This window comes from Hypanus sabinus, chromosome 9 (genome assembly GCF_030144855.1).
Source record: "Hypanus sabinus isolate sHypSab1 chromosome 9, sHypSab1.hap1, whole genome shotgun sequence".
Lineage (NCBI taxonomy): Eukaryota > Metazoa > Chordata > Chondrichthyes > Myliobatiformes > Dasyatidae > Hypanus > Hypanus sabinus.
In genome coordinates this window covers 2,921,012-2,945,329 of record NC_082714.1, presented here as the reverse complement: position 1 = coordinate 2,945,329, position 24,318 = coordinate 2,921,012, and the positions used below count along the sequence as shown (strand labels likewise).

General features: G+C 41.5%; 1 protein-coding gene across 2 annotated transcripts in view; it reads left to right on the top strand.

Annotated features, from left to right (window-relative positions):
* The window catches only part of rab11fip3 (RAB11 family interacting protein 3 (class II)), a 201,396-nt gene that overhangs the window by 52,870 nt on the left and 124,208 nt on the right, over nucleotides 1-24,318 (top strand). For both annotated transcript variants that reach the window (XM_059978857.1, XM_059978856.1), the window contains exon 2: nucleotides 7,697-7,793. In XM_059978857.1, coding sequence (XP_059834840.1) covers nucleotides 7,697-7,793 — 97 coding nt within the window. The remainder of the gene's footprint in view (nucleotides 1-7,696; nucleotides 7,794-24,318) is intronic.

Sequence of the window (24,318 nt, the reverse complement as noted above, 5' to 3'; positions counted from 1 at the left end):
GGGAGGATGATCAGTGGAGGAGGCCATGGATAGACATATTGGAATGGGAACGGGAAGGGGGATTAAAATGGATGGCCACTGGGTGATTATGCTTTTTCTGGCGGATGGAGCTCGGCGAAGTGGTCTCCCAATCTATGTCGGATCCCACCGATATACAGGAGGCCCACTGGGAGTACCAGACACAGTATATGACCCCAACCGATCACAGGTGAAGTGACGCCTCACCTGGAAGGAGTGTTTAGGGCCCTGAATGGTAGTGAGGGAGGAAGTGTAGGGCAGGTGTAGTACTTGTTCCACTTGCAAGGGTAAGTGCCAGGAGGGAGATCAGTGGGGAGGAACAAATGGATAAGGGAGCTGCATAGTGAGTGTAGGTCAAGCAGTGCCTTTCTGGGAAAGGGAATTGCCACATTTTGAGTTCAAACCCTGCATCAAGACTCCTGTTTTATGATTCACTTTCCTGTTATTGTAAGTTACAGTCACCAATCAACCTACCATTACATATTTGGGATGTGGGAGAAATCCACAGAAATACAGAGAGAATGTGTAAACTCTGTGCAGGCGGTGCCCCAACTTTTCACAAACAATGTCCCACTGCTATCTGTAAGGAATTTGTATGTTTCCCACCCCATGGATGCATGGGTTTCTGGAGGTGCTCCTGTTTCCACCCCACAGTCCAAAGATGTCTGGGTCAGTAGGTTAGTTAGTCACATAGGTTTAATTGGGCGGTATGGGCTCATTGGGCTGGAAGGGCCAGTTACTGTGCTTTACAGTATCTCTAAATTTTAAAAAAACTATCCGAGATCAGGGTGAACCCATCCCTAGCGGTCGCAGCAGCAGCGCTGCTCAGCTAGCTATTCCAAACATGGAGTTAATTTTATAGGTTCTTTGTTGAATCCATTTGCCTGCACAGTGTCCTCCAACCCCTTGTGTCTGAATTCACAGTTCTCAAATGCAGGCCTATTACTCATATCCGGTAAGTGGAAATGTTGGCAGCCAGAACACAGCTCACTTGTTCCTCACCTCTCCAATTCTTTCCCCTCCCAGTTTGAACATTCTTAATCAACCTCTGACAGAGCTTTATAAGATTCAGAGAGTAGACAGACGGTATCTCCAGGGTTGAAATGTCTAATACCAGTAAGCAAGGGGTCCATGGACCCCTTGCTTAATGATATTGGTCCATAGCATAAAAAAAGGTTGGGAACCCCTGATTTAAGGTGAGGGGGGTAAATTCAAAGGAGATGTGAGAAGCAAGTTTTTTTTTACAGAGAGTGGTGGGTACCTGGGCCAGTGGTAGAGGCGGATACATTAGAGACTTTTAAGAGACATTTAGATAGGCATATGAATGTGAGGAAGATGGAAAGATGTGTAAGCCGAAGAGATTATTTTAGTTAGCCATTTGATTACTAATTCAATTGGTTCAGAACAACATTGTGGGCAGAATGGCCTGTTTGTGCTGTACTGTTCTATGTTCTGTTCTCCCTGATTATCACTCTTTGCCTTCATAATCCACAGATTTTAAAACCACAAATTCAAATTTTCTCTATTTTATTAACCTCATGGCTTGACTCCCACTTGGATATCCCTTCATACATAATAAACACTGCAGAAATGTTGGTTATTGTATACTCAGCTGTTTAAGGTGGCTGGCTTTTGCTGTAGTTTTTAGGTTGGTTCATATAATTATTCTTTTATACATGTTCAAGATCTGGGAGCTACCCCATGAAAAGGTAACTTGTTGGATTTTTCAATGTACAGAGCAATCTGCAAAGACTTCACCTGGTGTATGATTATACAAACTACTTGTCAGTTCCAGGAAAAAGGCATCACTTCTCTGATACCTGCTCATAATTCTGCCTTCGTGTTTTTCCATCACCCGGATTCTTTCCAATCCTTAGTGCTTTTAGCTACATTAAACAGCAGCAAGAGCTGTCAGTGGAAACTATGATTCAGTGAGACCAAGGAGAAGCTTAAAACTGCTAATCTTTTAGATATGATTGGGGCCATTTGTACATGGGCAAAGAAGCCACTCAATTCTGTATGGAAAAACTGTGCTGGTTAACACGTAAGCTAGTTAACACATATTCAAATAGTTTTTCCAATAAGAGATAAAATCAGATGTAGCCTAGTCAGTTAGTCTTATCCAAACAGAAGGCCTGGATGATCCAAGAGATCTGCAATATTCAACAACACCCACCATCCAGGACATACTCTCTTCTCACTGTTGCCACCAGAAACGTGGTCTAGGAGCCTCAGGACCCACACCACCAGGTTCAGGAAGAGTTATTACCCCTCAACCATCAGGCTCTTGAACCATCATGGATAACTTCACTCACCCCAACACTGAATTGTTCCCACAGCTTATGGATTCACTTTCAAGGACTCATGTTCTCGATATTTATTGCTGATTTGTTTATTATTATTTCATTCTTTTTGTATTTGCAAAGTTTGTTGTCTTTTGAACATTGGTTGTTTGTCTGTCTTGTTAAGTGTGGTCTCTCATTGATTATATTGTGTTTCTTTATATTTACTGTGAACACCTGCAAGAAAATAAATCTCAGGGTTGTATATGGTGACATATATGTACCCTAATAATAAATTCAATTTGAACTGTGAACTTGAACTTGATGAGCAAAGTTTGTACTTGGGACAGACTTGTTTCCCCAATTTTATTGTGAGGAAAATTTACCCAACACTTCATGGAACAACTGAGGGGCCCAACATTAATATTGTTACTCCTTGGCTCCAGCAAGCCAGACTTGTTTCTTTCCTGGAGTGCTGCCTGTGTAGACTTTGCAGGTTCTTCCTGTGTCCATAAGCCTCTCACTACTTCCACATCCTAGAGATGGGTAGCAGGAGAACTGGGGAAGCCAAAGAAAATGGGTTGCAGGAAAATAAGTTAGGGAAGGGAAAGCTTCCTTTAGTGGAGGTGTCCATAACCACAGGGTACAGCCTCAGAATAGATACGCCTATAGAACAGAGATGAGGAGGAATTTCTTTACTCAGTTGTGAATTTATGGAATTCGTTGACACAGACAGCTATGGAGGCCAGTCACTGGGTATATTTAAAGTAGAGATTGATAGGTTATTGATTGGTTGGAGTATCAAAGGTTACGGGGCGAAGACATGAGAATGGGGTTGAAAGGTATAACAAGTCAGCATGGTGGAATGGCGATGAAGACTTGATGGCCAAATGCCTTAATTCTGCTCTTATGTGTTATGGTCCCATTGAATAGAACTTATGGGAATCTGCACGTGGCTCAGGTAGTAATCCACAGATTACCACCTTTTTGGTTCTGATTTTTAATTTAGAACCCAGCTGCTCAAGTTCTCTCAGCAGAACCTCTTTCCTCATTCTACTGACCACAGCAACTGGATCTCCCCCCCACCACTGCAAATTCCTCTGCAGGTCAGATAAGATGTCCCAAACTCAGGCACCAGGCAAGCAACACAGCCTACAGGAAGTTATATCCCCGCAAAAAGAGAACTTTGTCTATTCCCCTGATATACTATCCCCAATTACCACTACATTTCTCTTCTCTTCCCCCCTCCCCCTTGAATGGCTCCCTGAACCATGGCGCCACAGTTAGGTTGTTCATTCTTCCTATAGCCCCCACTCTCACCCACACAGGGAGCAAGAATCTCAGATCTGTTTGTCAAGCTGAGGGGCTGAGGGTCCTGCAGTATTGTCTCTTGGATCCCACTACCCGCCTCATTCACAGTCACACCCTCCTGTCCCTGCCCACAGACTGAATTTCAGGCAGCTAATCTAACGGGTGTGACTACCTCCTGAAATAGTGAATCTAGGTAACTCTCCCTCTCCTTGACATCTTAGTGTTTGAAGCTCAGATTCTAGGTCATCAACTATGAGCCTGAGTTCCTCAAGCAGCCAACATTTGCTGCAGATGGGGTAGTCAGGAACCACAATGGGGTCCACCAGCTCCCACATCACAAAGGGTCCTGATGAAGGGTCTCGGCCCAAAACGTCGACAGTGCTCCTCCTTATAGATGCTGCCTGGCCTGCTCTGTTCCACCAGCATTTTTTGTGTCTTGTTTGAATTTCCAGCATCTGCAGATTTCCTTGTATTAGCTCCCACATCATGCAGCTACAGCACATCACCTGATCCTGCATCTTCCCTACTTTTTTTAATTAGTTGTAGTTTGGTGACATTTTTATTTAACCACTACAAAAGCTTTACCTGATACTCACATGTGCCTCCTCACCAAAGCCTCTTAAGTCAAAGTCGGTAAACTCCGTTCTCTACTGGCAAACTATACCACAAAGCGACTCATAGTCTTGCCTTGTTAGGCTTGCAACAACTTTGCCAATATTCTAATCATCGACTGGCTTTTTTTGCTTTGAAAAACACGCTAAGCGCCTCTATTACTGCTAGTGCAAGCGAACTGCTTATGCCAGTATATTTGGTATCATTTCAGGAGATGTACTTGGGAGAGTACAGAGAAGGTGAAATGGGTTCCTGAGCTAGTTCCTGAGAAGTAGCTTTACAAGGAACTCTATCTGATCTGCCTTTAAAGTTTAGCATCATATAACCATACAACAATCACAGCACGGAAACAGGCCATCTCGGCCCTCCTAGTCCGTGCTGAACTCTTAATCTCACCTAGTCCCACCTACCCGCACTCAGCCCATAACCCTCCACTCCTTTCCGCTCCATATACCTATCCAATTTTACCTTAAATGACACAACTGATCTGGCCTCTACTACTTCTACAGGAAGCTCATTCCACATAGCTATCACTCTCTGAGTAAAGAAATACCCCCTCGTGTTTCCCTTAAACCTGCCCCCTAACTCTCAAATCATGTCCTCTCGTTTGAATCTCCCCTACTCTCAATGGAAACAGCCTATTCACGTCAACTCTATCTATCCCTCTCAGAATTTTAAATACCTCGATCAAATCCCCCCTCAACCTTCTACGCTCCAATGAATAGAGACCTAACTTGTTCAACTTTCCTCTGTAACTTAAGTGCTGAAACCCAGGTAACATCCTAGTAAATCGTCTCTGCACTCTCTCTAATTTATTGATATCTTTCCTATAATTCAGTGACCAGAACTGCACACAATATTCTAAATTTGGCCTTACCAATGCCTTGTACAATTTTAACATTACATTCCAACTTCTGTACTCAATGCTCTGATCTATAAAGGCCAGCGTTCCAAAAGCCCTCTTCACCACCCTATCTACATGAGACTCCACTTTCAGGGAACTATGCACAGTTATTCCTAGATCTTCTCTGTTCCTCTGCATTCCTCAATGCCCTACCATTTACTCTGTATGTTCTATTTGGATTATTCCTGCCAAAATGTAGAACCTCACACTTCTCAGCATTAAACTCCATCTGCCAACGTTCAGCCCATTCTTCTAACTGGCATAAATCTCCCTGCAAGCTTTGAAAATCCACCTCATTATCCACAACACCTCCTACCTTAGTATCATCGGCATACTTACTAATCCAATTTACCACCCCATCATCCAGATCATTTATGTATATTACAAACAACATTGGGCCCAAAACAGATCCCTGAGGCACCCCGCTAGTCACCGGCCTCCATCCTGATAAACAATTATCCACCACTACTCTCTGGCATCTCCCATCTAGCCACTGTTGAATCCATTTTATTACTCCAGCATTAATACCTTACATTGCTCCCCCTTTTGCCCCTTCTCCTCCCTCAATTGATTTTTGAATTAAGAACATGCATAGGAATAGGAAGAGGCCATACATGCCCTGTAGCCTCCACCTTCAATAAGATAACTGCTAATCAATAAATTATATTTTTCAGCTCCTTTGTCAGCTGAATTCTTCATAATCCTTGGTCAAGTGTAATCCAAAGATCTCTCTCTGCCTTGAGCGGAACTTGCCATCTGCACTGCCCGTGCAAGGAAGGTTCACAACTCTTTGCTTGAAGAAATTCCTCAAAACCAAATAGCTAGTCACTTCTCCTGGCACAGTGCCTCCTAATATTCTCCAGGCAAAGAAAATAAATTCTCTTGACCCTTCCCAGATTAAATGCTCAGTCTTCCTACCTGAAAAAAGGACGTATCATTATGGTTCTAGGCAGCTTTGAGCCCACATATTATTCTCCATGCCCTTCATACCCAGTACCAGGTACAGTTGTTGCATTGGGAGATGTAATCTACATCATGGAACGATCTGTAAGAGGAACATCAGATGGAGCAGCATCTGTGAGGGTGAGAGAAATTGGTGATATTTTGCATCAAAGCCCTCGGGAGTCCTGATGCAGGATTTTGACCTGAGATACAGTGTGGATCAGGCCCTCCAAGCCCAATGAGCCTTGCCACCCAGCAACTCACCTATTTAACCCTAGCCTAATTACAGGACAATTTCCAATGGCCAATTGACCTACTAACCGGTACATCTTTAGGCTATGGGAGGAAACTGGAGCACTTGGAGGAAACTTATGCGCTCACGGGAGTGACATGCAAACTTCTTACAGAGTATGCTGAAATTGAACTCTAAACTCTCAAGCTCTGAGCTATAATGGTGTCTAACCACTATGCTACCGTAAATGTTATCATTCCATCCCCCCCCAACCCCATCTGATGCTGCCTGACCTACTCAGTATTTCCATTATCCTGTTTCTTATTTGAGTTCCATTACCTGCAATTTTTCAGTTTTCAAAGTATATCCAGATTTGACTTTTCTTGAATTTTTTATTTTTTAAATATCGAAATGTCATGCTGGATTTAAATCAGATTCAGGTTTAATGTCACTAACGTATGTCTTGAAATATGTTGTTTTTGTGGCAGCAGTACATTGGAATACATAATAAGAAACTAAATTGCAACAAGAAATATTTATCTTATAATATACTTATAATACTTATAATTAAATAAGTAGTGGAAAACGAAAACAAAAAAAAAAGAAAAAACAGTGAGGCAATGTGCATGGGTTCACTGTCCATTCAGAATTCTAATGGTGGAGGGGAAGAAGCTGTCCCTAAATTATGTGTGTAAATAAAATATAAGGCTAATGATATCTGCTCTTTCCAGATGTAATGGTGACCCTACTGGTCTTCCATTCTGTAGGTTATTGATAAATACTTTATTGATCCCAAAGGAAATTACAGTGAAACAGTAGCATTACAAATGTACAGATGTAAATATTGGAAGAGAAGTAGAAAGAATAAATAAAGAAGTTACCACAAACAGTCTAACAAGAGGGGGTCATCACTTCTGTGGCCATTGGTTGACTCATTATAGAGCCTAATGGCTGAGGGTAAAAGTGACTTCATATAGTGCTCTTTGGAGCAGCGCAGTCATTGTCTATTACTAAAAGTGCTCCTCTGTTCAGCCACGGTGGCATGCAGCGACTGAGAAACGTTGTCCAAAATTGTCAGGATTTTCTGTAGGGTCCTTTGCTCTACCACAACCTCAAGTTTGACTTCTATAACAGAGCCAGCCTTTCTAATCAGTTTATTGAGCTTGTTGGCATCACCTGTGTTGATGCTATTAGCCCAGCAGACCACCACATAGAAGATTGTTCTCTGATTATTCAAAGGATACAAAGTGCAATTTTGTGGAGTATCTTTTTGTGGTTTGTTTTAGGTCCCACATTTAGCTGCTGTCATCAACTTTTTTAATTGCTAGGGCTGCTTTTTGTGATCTGCTGATATTTGGTGCTGCAGATTTACTATGCACTTTGTTTCCTCTTCAGGTAAAGGAATTAACAAAGTACCTGGATCCTGCAGGTCTTGGGGTCATTGGCTTTGATGACTTCTGTCGCGGAATCGCTGCCATCAAAAATAATGGAGGTAATGAATGTTTACATCAACTGCATCTTACAATCAAATAATGGTTCTATAATTGTTTTTAAACTAGTTCAACATAATAAAAATTAAAGATTAACTTTATTTGTACTTTGAAACATCAAAACACAGTGAAATGAGCCATTTGCAATAACCATTGCAGACCGAGGATCTGCTGGGGGCAGCCAGTAAGTGTTGCCATGCTTCTGGTGTCAACGCAGCACACCCACAACTCAATAACACAGACGTCTTTGGAATGTGGGAAGAAACTGGAGCACCTGGAGAAAAGCCACATGGTCACAGGGAAAACATGGCAGGAATTGAACCCCAGTTGCTGATCACTGGCACTATAAAGCTTTACACTAATCGCTGCACTATTGTGCGACCAATAATAATAAAATGGCTAAATGTTACATATCAGAGTCTTAAACTGTTTTTGATAACTCCTAACTGGTAAATTCACATAAAATATTGATAGAACATAATATTGTACAGCACAGGAACAGGCTCTTCAGCCCATGGTGTCTGTGCTGACTCTTGTGGCAACCTAACCTAATTTCAAATGCCTACAAATGGTCAGTGTCTTTCTGTTCCCTGCCTGTTCAAGATGCAAGATAATTTAATGTCATTACGTAAGTGTAAAGGGGAATGAAATAATTGTTAATCCAAATCTGATCTAGCACATAGAAAATCCAGTAAGATAAAGAACACAATAAGAATAATAGACACAAAACTTATAAATGTGGCTTATATACATAGATGAATTATGTGCCCATAAAGTGACACTAGGCACAGGAGTGTCTGTACATTAGGTAACCGACAGGAAATGATAAAGTAGTGATCGTTGATGGTGTGGAGGTGTTGAACAGCCTCACTGCTTTGGGAAAGTAACTGTTTTAGAGTCTGGTGATCCTGACATGAATGCCAGGAGTGAGAGTAACAGTCCGTAAGCAGGGTGGCTGGAATTGTTCCTGTATTTGCCTAAATGCGCCTAAAACATTTCTATGATATCTGTCTCAACCACTCACTAATAAGTATATTGTTTTGATTATTGCTATGTTTTTGGCCTTATGGTCACTCTCTTGCAGTTTATTCCAAGCAACTTCCACTTTGTTTTAAAAAAAGACTTTCCTCGTAAATCTCCTTTAAATTTTCCTCTCTCCCCTTAAACTTATGCCCTCCAGTTTTCGACATTTTCACTTTGGGGAAACATGCTGACAATTTACCCCTATCCATGCATCTCATTGTTTGTGCACTTCTGTCATTATTTTCATAGAGGAATACGGCATGCAGACAGGCTCTTTGACTCACAGAAGTCACGCCAGTCATTAGCCACTCATTTTCACTAATCCTACATTGATCTTTTATTATTCTCTTTGTGTTCCCGCCGACTCCCTGTGTTCTCACAAACTCCCCCGAAGATTCTACCACTCATCAATACTGTAGGAGTAAGTTACTGTGGCCAGTTAGCATAACTCACACCTGTGGAATGTGGGAGGAAAACTAAAGAAAAGATAAAGATTAGTTTTATTTGAAATGCACAGTGAAATATATCATTTTCATCAATGACCAATGCAGTCTGAGGATTGTGTTCTGGGAGCAGCCCCCAAGTGGCACCATGCTTCCATCGTCAACATGGCATGCTCACAATTTATTAGATTAGATTAGATTCAACTTTATTGTCATTGTGCCAATGAAATGTAGTTAGCATCTAACCAGAAATGCAAAGAATAGTGTTATTTACAAAATAACTGCGAATAAAAATTAAGTGCTACAGCACACAAATATAGAAGTATTGAGACAGTACAATATGGGTGCAATACTGCTTAGCGCTGTGATGTGAGGTTCAGCAGGGTCCCAGCCTCAGGGAAGAAGCTCTTCCTGTGCTTGCTGGTGTGGATCGGAGGCTTCTGTAGCACCTGTAGGATGGGAGGAGAGTAAAAAGTCCATGTTTCAGGTGAAATGCATCCTTGATGATGCTTTTCACCCTGCCCAGGCAGCATTTATGGTAGAAGTTCTCAATGATGGGCATTTGGGTGCCGATAATCCACTGGGCAGTTTTCACCACAGGCTGGAATGCTTTGCAGTCTGATACAGGGCAATTGCCATACCACGCTGAGATGCAGTTGGTGAGTATGCTCTCAATGGTACAGCGGTAAAAGTCCGTCAGTATCCTGGGACAGAGGTGAGCTTTCTTGATGCTCCGCAGGAAATAAAGGTGCTGTTGTGCCTTTTTGATAAGGGTGGAGGAACCCAATTATTAACCCTAAACCACATGTCTGGAAAGTGGGACGAAACTGGAACACCTGAAGGAAACCCATGCAGTCTTGGGGAAAATGTACAAACATAGACACCAGCGGATATTAAACCCCAATCTTATAGCTATTGTGCTGTCCTCCATCGTCACAGAGGTAATATGCAAACTTCAAGCAGGCAGCACTAGATTTCAGGACTGAGCCAGGTGTGAGTCAGTGCCTCTACTAATTATGCTAATTCCTCTCTCCTGAAGGTTAATAAAATGTTACTTGTTTCTAGTCTTGGTTTTCCTATCCATACACAGGTTAGCACAAAGTCCATGCAAATTCAACCAGCTCCATCATAGCTACTAGTCTCCCCAGCATTGACGATGTCTTCAAAACATGGTGCCTCTAAAAGGTGGCATTCGGCATTAAGGACTCCCATCTCCCAGGGTGTGCCCTCTTCTCATTACTACCATCAAGGAGGAGGGGGTACAGGAGCCTGAACGTACATAATCAATGTTTTATGAATGGCCTCTTCCCCAACACCATCGTATTTCTGAATGGACAATGAACCCATGTACGCTACCTCACTTTTTTCTTATTTTGACTTCTTTTACCACTACTTATTTAAATATATATACATATAATATTTCTTATTGTAATTTATAGTTTTTTTGTATTATGCATTGCAATGTACTGCTGCTGCAAAACAGTATAGTTCTTGATGTACATTATTGATAAATCTGATTCTGATTTGCTATTTATTAATTTACTTTATGCATCCATGCTTATTAACTTGCATTGGATCATATTTAAGCAGCAGCTGGTCCCACCTCTCTGTATCTGCATGAACTTGGGCCAACAAACCACATCAAGTTCCACACCACTATTATTCGTTCTGTTTTGTTGCTGGTCACTTGAACATCCCAAAATTGAGTTGCTTTGGCTGCTAAGTCCCAATTCTTTGAAATTCCTGTTTTAAGATGTTAAGGAAAGATGTGGGAACTTTAGAGAGGGTGCAGAAGAGATTTACCAAGATACTGCCTGGATTAGAGAGCAAGTTTATGAGGATAGGTTAAGTGAGGCAGGGCTTTTTCTCTTTGGAGTGAAGGAGGATGAGAGGTGACTTGATAGAGTGCACAAATGATAAGAGGTATATACACACAAAATGCTGGAAGAACTCAGCAGCCCAGGCAGCAGCTGGGAAAAGAGTACAGTCAATGTTTTGGGATGAAACCCTTGGCAGGACTGGAGGAATAAAAGCTGAGGAGTAGATTTAAAAGGTGGGGGAGGTGAGAGAGAAACACAAGGTGATAGGTGAAACCTGAAGGGCGAGCGATGAATTAAAGAGCTTGGAAGTTGATTGGTGAAAAAGGCTGAAAGCTATGGAAGAAAGAAAAGGGGCGAGGAGCACCAGAGGGAGGTGATGGGTGGGCAACGAGATAAAGTGAGAGAGGGAAAAGGGGATGGGAAATAGTGAAGGAGTGGGGTGGGAGACATTACTGAAACTTTGAGAAATCGATGTTCATGCTATCAGGTTGGAGGCTATCCAAATAGAATACAAGGTGTTGTTCCTCCAAGCTAAAGTGTGGCCTCATCACCACAATGGTGGAGGCAATGGATAGACATATCAGAATGGGAATGGGAAATGGAATTAAAATGGCCGGCTTTTTCTGGTGGACAGAGCATAAGTGCTCAGCAAAGCGGTCTCCCAATCTCACCGATGTACAGGATACCACACTGGGAGCACTGGACACAGTAAGTGACCCCAAAGGTCTCCCAGGTGAAGTGTCATCTCACCTGGAAGGACTGTTTAGGGCCCTGAATGGTAGTGAGAGAGATGATGTAGGGGCAAGTGTAGCACTTGTTCTGCTTGCAAGGATAGGTGAATGAGGAGAGCAATGCAGAAAAGGAATTGATCTTGGAGTAGGTTAAAAAGGTTGGCATAGCATCATGGTCCAAAGGGACTGAACCGTGCTGTAATGTTCTGTGTTCTATCATAGCTAGTATTTTGATCAAGTTTTTCATCAACGCACAAAATATGTCAATTAGTTTGGTCTCAAATTTTCTGCAAAACTTCAGGACATTTTACTGTGTTAAAGAGCACAACATAAGTATAAACTGTTTTGGTTTTGAAGTTAGTTTCAACTGCTGCGTTAAATGTGAAACCTCAGCCTTTATGGGAGAAATGGAATGTTAAAAGACTACACTAAAAAAAAAGCATACAAGAAAGTCTGTGTCCCACTACTAAAATCTCATTTTATGTGGTGTTTATGATTTATTTATGTCAAATGTACAACGGTGTAGTTTGTTTTTGCTGGAATTATGGTCTTTTTCCAGCTGGTACTGGAAAATTTGAGATTTTAGTCTGAATTCACGAGAATGACCACTTCTTATTTTAGCTTGCACAGACTCTATCCTTCTGTATCAGTGCAAGTATCAACTTTCATAAACAGCAGAGATTCTGCAAATGCTGGAAACCCAGAACATCACACACAAAATGCTAGAGGAGCTCAGCAGATCAGGCAGCATCAATGGAAATGAATAAACAGTCGCGGTTTCGGGCCAAGACCCTTCATCAAGTCCAACTTTCTCCCAGCTCACTGATAGAGAGCAGGTTAATTTTTTTTGGTACTTGCTTTATGCCCATGTCTTATTTACCTTTGTGCATCACCAGGAGAGTGCTCAGTTAGAGAATTTTAAGGATTTTGCCTTTTTGGAGAGGAGTTTGCTAACTTAGATTTTTGTTGTAACTATATAAATCCTCAGGAAATCCAGAAAACACCCAAGATGAAATGACATAATTCATTTAATGTGCTAATTGTAACCTGCTCTATTTGTTCAATGGATGATTATTTGAATCAGTTGATGTTTAGACAGATTTAGGCCATCAGACATAGGAGCAGAATTAGTCTATTTGACCGATTTACATCTTTTCCTCTTTCAGTATTTTCAGTTCAAAGCAACCAATGCTGATCGATGTTTACCTTTATATTTCTGGTTCAGTACTTGAGAAATTGTTTGAATTTGGATAGGAAAAAGTCTCTTATTTTTTATTATTTAAAGATTTAGCATGGTAAAAGGTCCTGTTGGCCCAACCAGACCTCGCCAATCTTTTACATGCATGTGACCAGTTAAACTACTAACAACACACACAAAATGCTGGTGGAACACAGCAGGCCAGGCAGCATCTATAAGGAGAAGCACTGTCGACGTTTCGGGCCAAGACCCTTCGTCAGGACTAACTGAAAGGAAAGATAGTAAGAGATTTTAAAGTAGTGGGGGGAGGGGAATGCGAAATGATTGGAGAAGACCAGAGGAGGGTGGGGTGAAGCTAAGAGCTGGGAATGTGATTGGCAAAAGTGATACAGAGCTGGAGAAGGGAAAGGATCATGGGACGGGAGGCCTATCATTTCGCATCCCCCCCCCCCCCCCACTACTTTCAAATCTCTTTACTATCTTTCCTTTCAGTTAGTCCTGACAAGGGGTTTCAACCTGAAACGTCAACAGTGCTTCTCCTTTTAGATGCTGCCTGGCCTGCTGTGTTCCACCAGCATTTTGTGTGTGTTGTTTGAATTTCTAGCATCTGCAGATTTCCTTGTGTTTGCTCTTTAAACTGCTAACATGTAATGTGGGAGGAAACCAGAGCACCTAGGGCAAACTTCCACAGTGATGGGGAGAATGTTTAACTCCTTACAGACAGCAGCCAGCAGCAGGAATTGAAACGAGGTTGCTGGCGTTGTAAAGCGTTACGCTAGCATGATGCCCACAATCTTGTGGAGGTATTCTTACCAGGTGTGTGATATTATTTGCACAGACACACACACATACTGAAGATGTGGGATGATATAATATGCTGCTCCACCCCCTCCTCTCCACCCCCTTCTCCCTCACCCCACACCCCCCTGCTGAGGAGCTCAGCAGGTCAGGCAGCATCTATGGAAACATTTCAGGCTGAAAGCCTTCATTGGGACTTGTCTGTATTTTGGGCCAGGACCCTTCATCGGCACACAGACATTGCTCTTATCTTGGGTTAATTTTTAATCTCCTTGGAGGTGTCCTTTACCTGCATTTCTGTCCTTTGAAAGCAAGATTGATCCATGTTTTATTGCCAAGCAAACCAGGCTAACTGTAAGAGTACAGCAGGAACTGCAAGTGTTCATTTTCCACTTACTAAAATAAAAGTTTATCTACTTTAGAGCTTGAACAGAAGTTCTTAATTTTCAAGGCAGAGTCTAAAGACTCTGATGTGAGAATCTAATCTTTCTGATCTGACCTCCTTATGAGTTAACAAGTTATCACCCTGGAATGAGATATCCAAGGTTAGAAACACAAGAAATCACAAATTTACTGAATGGAAGTGTTTCTACTTTGGATATCTCATTCCAGAGTGAGATATCCACTACTTTCAGCATAAGATCAAATACTTATGAAATCACGAATTTACTGAATGCAAAAGTATTTGATCTTGTGCTGAAAGTAGCGGATATGGTCCAGTCCATCATGGGTAAAGCAGTCCCCACCAGTGAGCACATCTATGCAGAGTGCTGTCACAGGTATGCATCATTCATCATCAGGGACCCCCACCACCCTGGCCATGCTCTCTTCCCACTTTTGTCATCAGGAAGAAGGTGCAGGAGCCTCAGGACCCACTCCATCAGGTTAAGCAACAATTATTACCCCTCAACCATCAGGGTCTTGAACCAGAGAGAGGATGACTTTACTTATCCCATTGTTGAACTGTTCTCACAACCTTTGGACTCATTTCCAAGGGCTCTTCAAATACAAATACTTTATTGTCACCAAACAATTGATACTAGAGCATACAATCATCTTATGTTCTTGATATTTGTTGCTTATTTATTTATATTTATAGTTATTATTTTTTGTTCTGCGTTCCAGCTGATAAAACCTGAAATATGGACATAGCCAAGCAACCCCATTTCTCAATTGCTCAGAACTTTCAGACTATTCTAGTGGTCTTTAGTATTGTGGCTTTCTGGAGACTTGCATAATTATTGTTGAGCCGGCCTAATTGTTTAATGCTGTTGTATACTGCCTTTGGGATGATACGAGTTGTAGGTATTCCTATTGGGACAATCTATACCCTCTTCAGGTTTCATAGTCATTTAACTTCCTCTTAATTTAACATATTTCTAGTGGTTTTTACATTGATTTCTGTTATGTTATGTGTGTTTTGAATGGTTATATTTGCAATAGTAAAAAGCAACTTGAGTTAATTACTTCAGCTTTACTGATGAAGGAGCATATAATTTCAAATACTCCATTTGTAGAAAGTGTGTCAAGGTATAATTTGTTTGGTTGTCTGTTTGGCAGATTTTCTTAAGCCTTGAAGAAGATTTCTCAAGTCTTCCCTTTATTGCACTATGATCTATTTTCTTTGCTTATTGATATCTCAGATACTTGTATGTTTCATATTCATCAATCGGTTTGTATTGTACCCTGCTACTCGGTTTTGTACTCTACTAGCTCTATTGCACCTCCTTTATGTTTCATGCTCCGCACTTATCAAATCCAAACTTTATGTTTTACATCTTTAGAAAATAGGTCTACTATTTGAATTAATTGTTTTAGCTTTACTGGTGAAGGAGCTTACAATTTCAAATTGTCCATGTATAGAAAGTGTGTCAAGGCATTAGTCATTTTGTTGTCCTTACTTTGATGTTAATCAAATTCAGTAAATTGGCGGGTTTAAAATTACAATAATAAATGGTGCAAAAGACAAATAACATGGCCAGTTCAGAAATCTGATGGTGAAGGGGAAAAAGCTTTTAGGCAAATGAACCTGCAAATGGTGGATTTAGTATGTTGCAAATGTGGTGGCCATAGAATATCCAGAGGCAAAAACTACTGGCCCAGTCACAGACTCCACTTTTAAATGACTCAATGCAGGGTTTGGTCCTGAAACATCAGCAGTTCTCTTCACCCCACCCACCGATGCTGCTCCACCCACTGCGTTGCTCCAGATTCCACTCTCTGCAGTCACTGTGTCTCCTGCTGTGATCAAACTGAGTTCACTCCAAGTAAAGACAGCCTATGAGTTGCTGTAAACCTGTATGATGTTTGACTGTAAAATAGAAGGGAGTGCAGGGTTAAAGTGCACTTGGACTATTCAGGTGAGGAAGGGGCTATTAAATTGGAGAACAGAATGACATAATTATTTGGGTGTGTTTAAAGGGGATAATAGCTTATTTATGGATCACTTTTCACACAGACAATGTAGTTTAAAGTGCTTTACAATGGATAAAGTGCAAGCATGAAAATAAAAGATAAACAATGCTAATTAAAAGCAAGGTTAAATAAATAGGTTTTGAACTGGTGTTTAAAAGTTTGCATCCCTTATATTTTTAGGTTTTGAATTCCACAGTTTAGGTGTGTAGTTCAAAAAAGCTGACCTGCAAATTATCTTTCGAGGGAAGATTGTTTAAATTTAAGAGACTGGCAGAAGAAGACCTTGAGAGCTCGAGCAGGATTATAAAACAAAAACAATTCTGTGATGTTCTCTGGTCCCAGGCCATCGAGAGATTTAAAAACAAGAGAATTTTAAAATCAATTCTAAAGGATAGAGGAAGCCAATGTCAGGTCAGGAGTGATGTGCTCCCTTATCCTGGTTTTGGTTAAAAGTCTAGCAGTGATGTTCCGAATGAGTTGAAGTTTGTCAATAGATTGCTTTGGAATCTATTCACAAAGCAATGTTTGGATTGCTTTAGATAGGAATGAAATATGTTACAAATCTGGTGTTTTTAAAATGCCTCAGCAAGAATTTTGCCGTAACTTAATTCTCTTTGTTAACATTCTCCTCCCCTCCCCCACCATTGCCTTCCTTGTGAAGGCCGGAGTGAGAATGTCTTGACCCAGTAGATGGAGAAGGCTGCCCTGAACAGCTACTCAGATTCTGAGAGCCTTACTTCAGACACTTGGTGTCTATTGTTTGAACTTTGGTGACATACAAAGAGATTGGGATGGAAAGTTATTGCAGAGATGACACAGTATTTTGCATGTGATTTAAATATTGTGCATGTTGGTTACCCTTATGAGGCTATTTTGGGCAGTGAAATATTGTGCATTGTGGGATTTGCAAAGCTAGCGATTCACACAAGTGTAAAGATGAACAAAATAATTGTTGCCCCGAATCCAATGCATCACAGAGAAAAAACAATAATAAAATAATAATAATAATAAAAAGAGTAATAAATATAAATACATAAGGTGACTTGTATGCATTAATTGTATACAAAGTGATTCTTTTTTTAAAAATTTTTTTTATTCGTTTTTCAAAACATTTTACAAATTAAAAACCCCAAATCCCAATGAGGAACATTAAAACAGTGCAAAATTAAGCATACAATAACAATATGCTACAAAGGAAGAGAATTTAGCAAAAAAAAAGCACCTAAATTAAAGACAAGTAAGCTTAGTGTCCTCCCCAAGCCCCACAACACAAGAAAAAACAACAGCAACTCCAGACCAACCATAACACAATATAGAGAGTATAAATCAGGACAGCTAAACTCCCAGACTGTGAATACACTCAGCAACAGAGGGTAATAATGCCTTCTACCTGAAAAAAAAAGGAGCTGAAAGCAAGGGACCAAAAAGAAAAAAACCCTAGTCAAGAGGAGGGTTATGAAAGTACTCGATAAAAGGTCCCCAGACCTTATGGAACTTTAGATCCGAATTGAGAACTGAATAATGAATTTTTTCAAGGTCCAAACAGGCCATGATGTCGTTAAGCCATTCAGCATGAGTGGGCAGGGCAACATCTCTCCATCTGAGGAGGATCAAGCATCTAGCCAGGAGAGAGGCAAAGGATAATATTCGGCATTTGGTCTGACCCACACATAAATCTGTCTCACCCCAAAAACCGAACAGAGCAATTAAGGGGTTTGGTTCTAGGTGCTGATTCAGAATACACGATAACGTAGTGAAGACATCTTTCCAGAATTTCTCCAAGCTAGGACAAAACCAGTACATATGGATGAGAGAGGCCACGCCCCTCTTACATTTATCACAGAGCGGACTAACGCTAGGGTAGAATCGAGTCAGTTTAGATTTAGACAAATGGGCTCTATGAACAATCTTAAACTGTAAAAGGCAGTGGCAAGCACAAAGAGAGGTTGAGTTAACCGATTTGAGAACTGAATCCCAGCTCTCCTCAAATAAGGAGATATTTAAATCCTGCTCCCAGGCCTTTTTGATTTTATCCATGGGGGCCCGTTGTAAGGCTGCTGGTTTATCTCGGATGATTGATATTAAGCCTTTATCTAGTGGATTCATGGAAAGAAATAGGTCCATAGCATTTTTCGCAGGCATTTCAGGAAAGTTAGGAATTAAAGGAGCAATAAAGTGTCGGATTTGGAGATATCTGAAAAAATGAGCATTGGGCAGATTGAACTTAACAGAGAGCTGCTGAATACAAAGTGATTCTGGGCAAAGAAATCTCTTACTATCTTTTCTTTCAATTAGTCCTGATGAAGGGTCTCGGCCCAAAATGTCGACTGTACTTCTCCCTATAGATGCTGCCTGGTCTGCTGCGTTCCACCAGCATTTTGTGTGTGTTGCTTGAATTTCCAGCATCTGCAGATTTCCTGGTGTCTGGGCAAAGAAGTTGAATTGAATTGACTTTATTACTTAAATCCTTCATTTTCATGAGAAGTAAAAATCTGTACATTACATTTCCATCTAAATGAGCAACGTGTAATTTATAATAAATAGTACGTACAACAAGCTAGTCAATATAACATAGAAATACAGTTGTGTCACAATGAATTAATCAGTCTGATGGCCTGGTGGAGGAAGCTGTCCAGGAGCCTGTTAGTCCTGGCTTTTATGCGGTCCATTTCCTGGATGGTAGCAGCTGGAACAGTTTGTGTTTGGGGTGACTTGGCTCCCCAATGATCCTTTGGGCCCTTTTTTACACACCTGTCTTTGTAAATGTCCTGAATAGTAGGAAGTTTACATCCACAGGTGTGTTGGGCTGTCTGCACCAATCTCTGCAGAGCCCTGTGATTGAGGGAAGTACAGTTTCCATACCAGGTAGTGATGCAGTAGTCAGGATGCTCTCAATTGTGCCTCTAGAGAGTTCTTGGGATTTGGGTGCCCATACCAAACTTCTTCAACCGTCTGAAGTGAACTAGGCACTGTTGTGCCTTTTTCACCACACAGCTGATATGTACAGACCACGTGAGATCCTCAGTGATGTGTATGCTGAGGAACGTACAGCTGTTCACCCTCTCAACCCCAGATCCATTGATGTCAATAGGGGTTAGCCTGACTCCATTCCTCCACAACCAGCTCCTTTGTTTTCGCAACATTGAGGAAGAGGTTGTTTTTTTGACTCCACTGTGTCAGGGTGATGACTTCCTCTCTCTAGGCTGTCTCATTATTATTTGAGAAAAGGCCAATCAGTGTAATGTCGTCAGCAAATTTAATTAGCAGATTGGAGCTGTGGTTAGTGACACAGTCATGGGTGTACAGAGGGTAAAGGAAGAGACAGTACACAGCACTGAGGGGCTCCTGTGTTGAGGGTTAGAGGGGCACAGGTGAAGGAACCCACTCTTACCACCTGCCAGTGATCTGACAGGAAGTCCAGGATTCAGCTACACAAGGTAGGGTCAAGGCCGAGGTCTCTGAGCTTCTTGTCAAACCTGGAGGGAATTATGATGTTGAATGCTGAACTGTAGTTCAAGAACAGCTTCTCAGATAAACATCTTTCTTCTCTAGATGTGTAAGGACAGTGTGTAGAGCTGTGGCTATTGTGTCATCTGTTGGTCAGTTGTGTCGGTAGGTGAATTGTAGGAGTCCACTGTGGGTGGTAGCATACCACAGATGTTGTCTTTGACCAGCCCCTCTAAGCATTTGCTATTATTGAGGTGAGTGTGACAGGATGCCAGTTGTTCAGACATGTTACCTGGGTCTTTTTAGGTACCAGAACAATGTTGGATGTTTTGAAGCAGGAGGGCACTCTACACTGGGAGAGGGAGAGATTAGAAGTGTCTGTAAACGCATCTACCAGTTGTGCCGTGCTCATCTTGAGTACTCGCCCTGTAATGCTGTCCAGTCCCGCCGCCTTGTGACTGTCCACCCGTTGGAAGCATCTGTGTACTTCAGCCTCAGAGATGACCAAGCTGCAGGTCACATCAACAGTAGCTGGTCCTCAGGGGCTGTGATGTTAAAACTCCACTGCGTTTAGCTTTGAAGTCTGCGATGTGTGTAGACTTTGCCATAAGCTGCATGTGTTGTTGGAAGTGCCTGTACATAAGGTGATTCTGACAGGAAATGATAAAGTAGTGGTGGTTGGGGGTGTGAACAGGTGGATTAGTGGGTGGAGGTGTTGATCAGTCTTACTGCTTTGGGAAAGTAACTGTTTTTGAATCTAGTAGTCCTGCCATAGATGTTACATTGCCTCCTCCCTGATGGGAGTGGGAGAAACAGTCCATGAGTAGAGTGGGTGGGATCCTTCAGAATGCTACTGGCCCTTTTCTTGCATCTTTTAGTTTGGTATTGCTGAGAGAAGGCCATACATTGGAATTTTGGCAAGATTTAGTTAGTGATATTGCAGTTGTGCCTGGAAAATGGGGATGGGGGTGGTGATAGGCAACACTCAGAGTTGTGGGACTCTAGTCTCTTGCTTCTGCTCCCCAATAACGGAAGCAGAGTATGTTTTTAAATGCGTATAAATGAAGAGGGACTGGATAAAATTACTTGTTGGGTGTGTTCACAAGCCAGCAGTTTATCCAGCCAGCTACTTGTATTCATTTGTAATGTGTTCTGTCATAAAGTTTATAGCTTTTTCTGATTCTCTATTTCACCATTGTTTCCATAGTTCATTACCCAGCTATTAGATAATGTTATCATCCAGTGAAGCTTCACATGTTTGATTGGGCTGTGTGATTACAAAGGGATTAGAGATGCACTGACCTAAACAGCCAGCCATGATCTGTCAACAAATAGTCTGCTAAGTTAAGTGACTGATTTTACTGAGATAATTTCAGTTCCAGAGAATAGCCTTGACCTCTGCACGATTGACTGTGTACTTTGTGAGAAATGTCAATAAGTCCATAAGATATAGCAGAAGTAGGCTGTTTGGCCCATCGAGCCTGCTCTGCCATTCAATTATGGGCTGATCCAATTCTTTCAGTCATCCCCACTCCCCTGCCTTCTCCCCATACCCTTCGATGCCCTGGCTAATCAAGAACCTATCTATCTCTGCCTTAAATGCACCCAATGACTTGGCCTACCATGGGAAATAACTTTGCTATATCTAATCTGTTCAGGCCTATTAAATTCAGAATGTTTCCATGAGATCCCCCCCTCATTCTCCTGAGCTCCAGGGAATACAGCCCAAGAGCTGCCAGATGTTCCTCATACGGTAACCCTCTCATCCCTGGAATTATTATTATTATTATGAATCTTCTCTGAGCCCTCTTCAATGTCAGTGTATCTTTTTTAAAATAAGGGGCCCAAAACTACACACAATATTCCCAAGTGTGGTCTCATGAGTGCCTTATAGAGCCTCAAAATCACACCCCTGCTCTTATATTCTATACTTTGAGAAATGAATACCAACATTGCATTCGCCTTCTTCACCACCGACGCAACATGGAGGTTAACCTTTAGGGTATTCTGCACAAGAGCTCCCAAGTCCCTTTGCATCTCTGTATTTTGAATTCTCTCCCCATCTGCCTGTTTATTTCTTCCACTGAAGTGCATGACCGTACACTTTCCAACATTGTATTTCCTTTGCCACTTCTTTGCCTATTGCCCTAAACCAGGGGTCAGCAACCTTTACCACTGAAAGAGCCACTTGGACCCGTTTCCCACAGAAAAGAAAACACTGGGAGCCGCAAAACCCGTTTGACATTTAAAATGAAATAACACTGCATACAACGTTTTTTTTGCCTTTATGCTATGTATAAACAAACTATAATGTGTTGCATTTATGAAATTGATGAACTCCTGCAGAGAAAACGAAATTACATTTCTGCATGCAACAAAAACATTTTGAACTCCGAAAAAAAGACGTTGGGTTGAAAGTTACTTTAAAGTAAAATACTCAATGTCTATTTGAGTCCTTCTTGTATTTATGAAAAACGCCGAACTTAAATTTTCCGCCAGCAGCAAACCAAAAATAACATCAGCCAGCTGTCAGCCTGAAAAATAAAAGGACTATTTCACTGAACAATGAAAAAATATGAATACACATAAAATAATAGGCAATTAAAATATTTATCATACTTGGTTAATGGGATTTCTGCTCCTGGACCTCAGCGCACAGCGTCTGCACATCAGGGCTGTATGACGTCACCTTCATCTTTACACAGGATCGCAAGCTGTCATCTGTGAGGCATGCGCGATGTTTGTTTTTAATAAAGTTCATGTTGGAGAACACCTGCTCACTTACATATGTGGATCCAAAGATCGACAGGACTCAAAGCGCATACTTTTTAATGTTTACATAAATGTTTCGAACACAAGTTTGTCTGGTTTTGGAAGGTTTTCAATATCACTCCATTTGTGTTTCTGAGCAAGAACGGGCAACATCTTCAAGGTCTGCTGTCAAGCGTCTAAACTTGGACACCCATATGTCTTTGTCGGCTATGTCGGCCAGTTCCATCTCAAGATCAGGTTGACTCACACCTGCCAATGCAGTCGTATTCAGTAGGGAAGGATGGATGCTTAAGGGAGTGACCGGGAAGGATAATGTGTTTTTTTCCTCTCTGAACTCACAGAAGCGTTTCCCAAACGATGTTTGCATTGCGATGATTGCAGAATGTAAATACTCCGAAATTATCATGTCGTGACCTTGTTTGAACTCTCTCAAATTGGGGAAGTGAGACAAAGTGCCTTTCTGTAAATCTCTGGCAAGCACTGTCAACTTGCGCTCGAATGCCAAAACATCCTCCAACATGTGCAGGGCTGTACGTCCTTACCCCTGAAGAGCTGTGTTCAGCGTGTTCAGGTGCGCTGTCATGTCTACCATGAAGTGTAGCTTTTCCAGCCACTCTGGCTGTTCCAGCTCAGGAAAGGTGAGCCCTTTGCTGCCCAGGAAAGTTTTCACTTCTTCCAGACACGCGACAAAGCGTTTCAGCACCTTCCGTCTGGACAGCCAGCGATAAAAACACGTTGTAGCGGTGTCAGTAAACTGCAGTCAAAGATAGCTTTATTCGAACTAAACAGCCTTGCTTTTAAGCCTCTCTCAACCCAGCCCCCATGGACGCAGATGCTGCAAAAGACGCGTACTCACAAACCCCCGTAGGCTATCTCCCTTAGCCGGAATGCTGGCTAATTGTGAGCCGTTTCGGATGTCGCCACACTTAGATTGTACAAGATCACCATAATCTTCAAATTTAGAATTACATTTCAAAAGCTAACAAACTAACATAAAATACATTTTAATTAAATACTGACCAATTATTTCCCAAAGCCACAGGGAGCCGCAGCACAGAGGTGAAAGAGCCACAAATGGCTCGGGAGCCGCAGGTTGCCGACCCCCGCCCTAAACTATCTAAGTCTCTCTGTTGGCTCAGATGTTAATGCATGCAGTAAAAGGCGGAATATGCACACTGCCGTATCATGTTGCTCACATCATGTTTCTCGATGTTCTAAAGAGTTTCAATCAGTTTAAAATGCAACCATTGTTTGATGAAATCTGACAGCACTAATGAAACAGCAATGAATAATAGTTTTGCTAATATACTTGCACTCTGTAAATTAAAAATAATCAGCTATTAGTCAATTTGTTCAGGGAAGGATATTGGTCAAGATTCTGGGAGATTCTCAGCAGTTTCCAATGGATCTTTTGTCATAACCTGAATCTGGGACACAATTTTAAATGATTTTGACACCTCCCTATTGCACCAAGTGTTGGTCTGTGATATGAACATAACAGTTAGAACAGAAAATAACACAGCACAGAAACAGACTTTTAGCCCACAATGTAGTGCTGAACCAAATAAATTAGTAATTATATGGTCCAGTAAACTAATCTCTTCTGCCCTCACAATGTCCATATCCTTCTATTTACCTCACATTCATGTGCCTATCTAAACATTTCTTTAAAAGTCTCTGCCCCTACCACCACCACCCCAGGCAGCACATTCCAGGCACCCACTACACTCTGTGTGCAAAAAAAAACAAAAAACAACAAACAAACAAACTTGCTCCTTACATATGCTGATAAGTGTGAGGTGCTACATTTTGGTAGGAATAACCGAAATAGGACATACATGGTAAATGGTAGGGCATTAAAGAATGCAGTAGAACAGAGT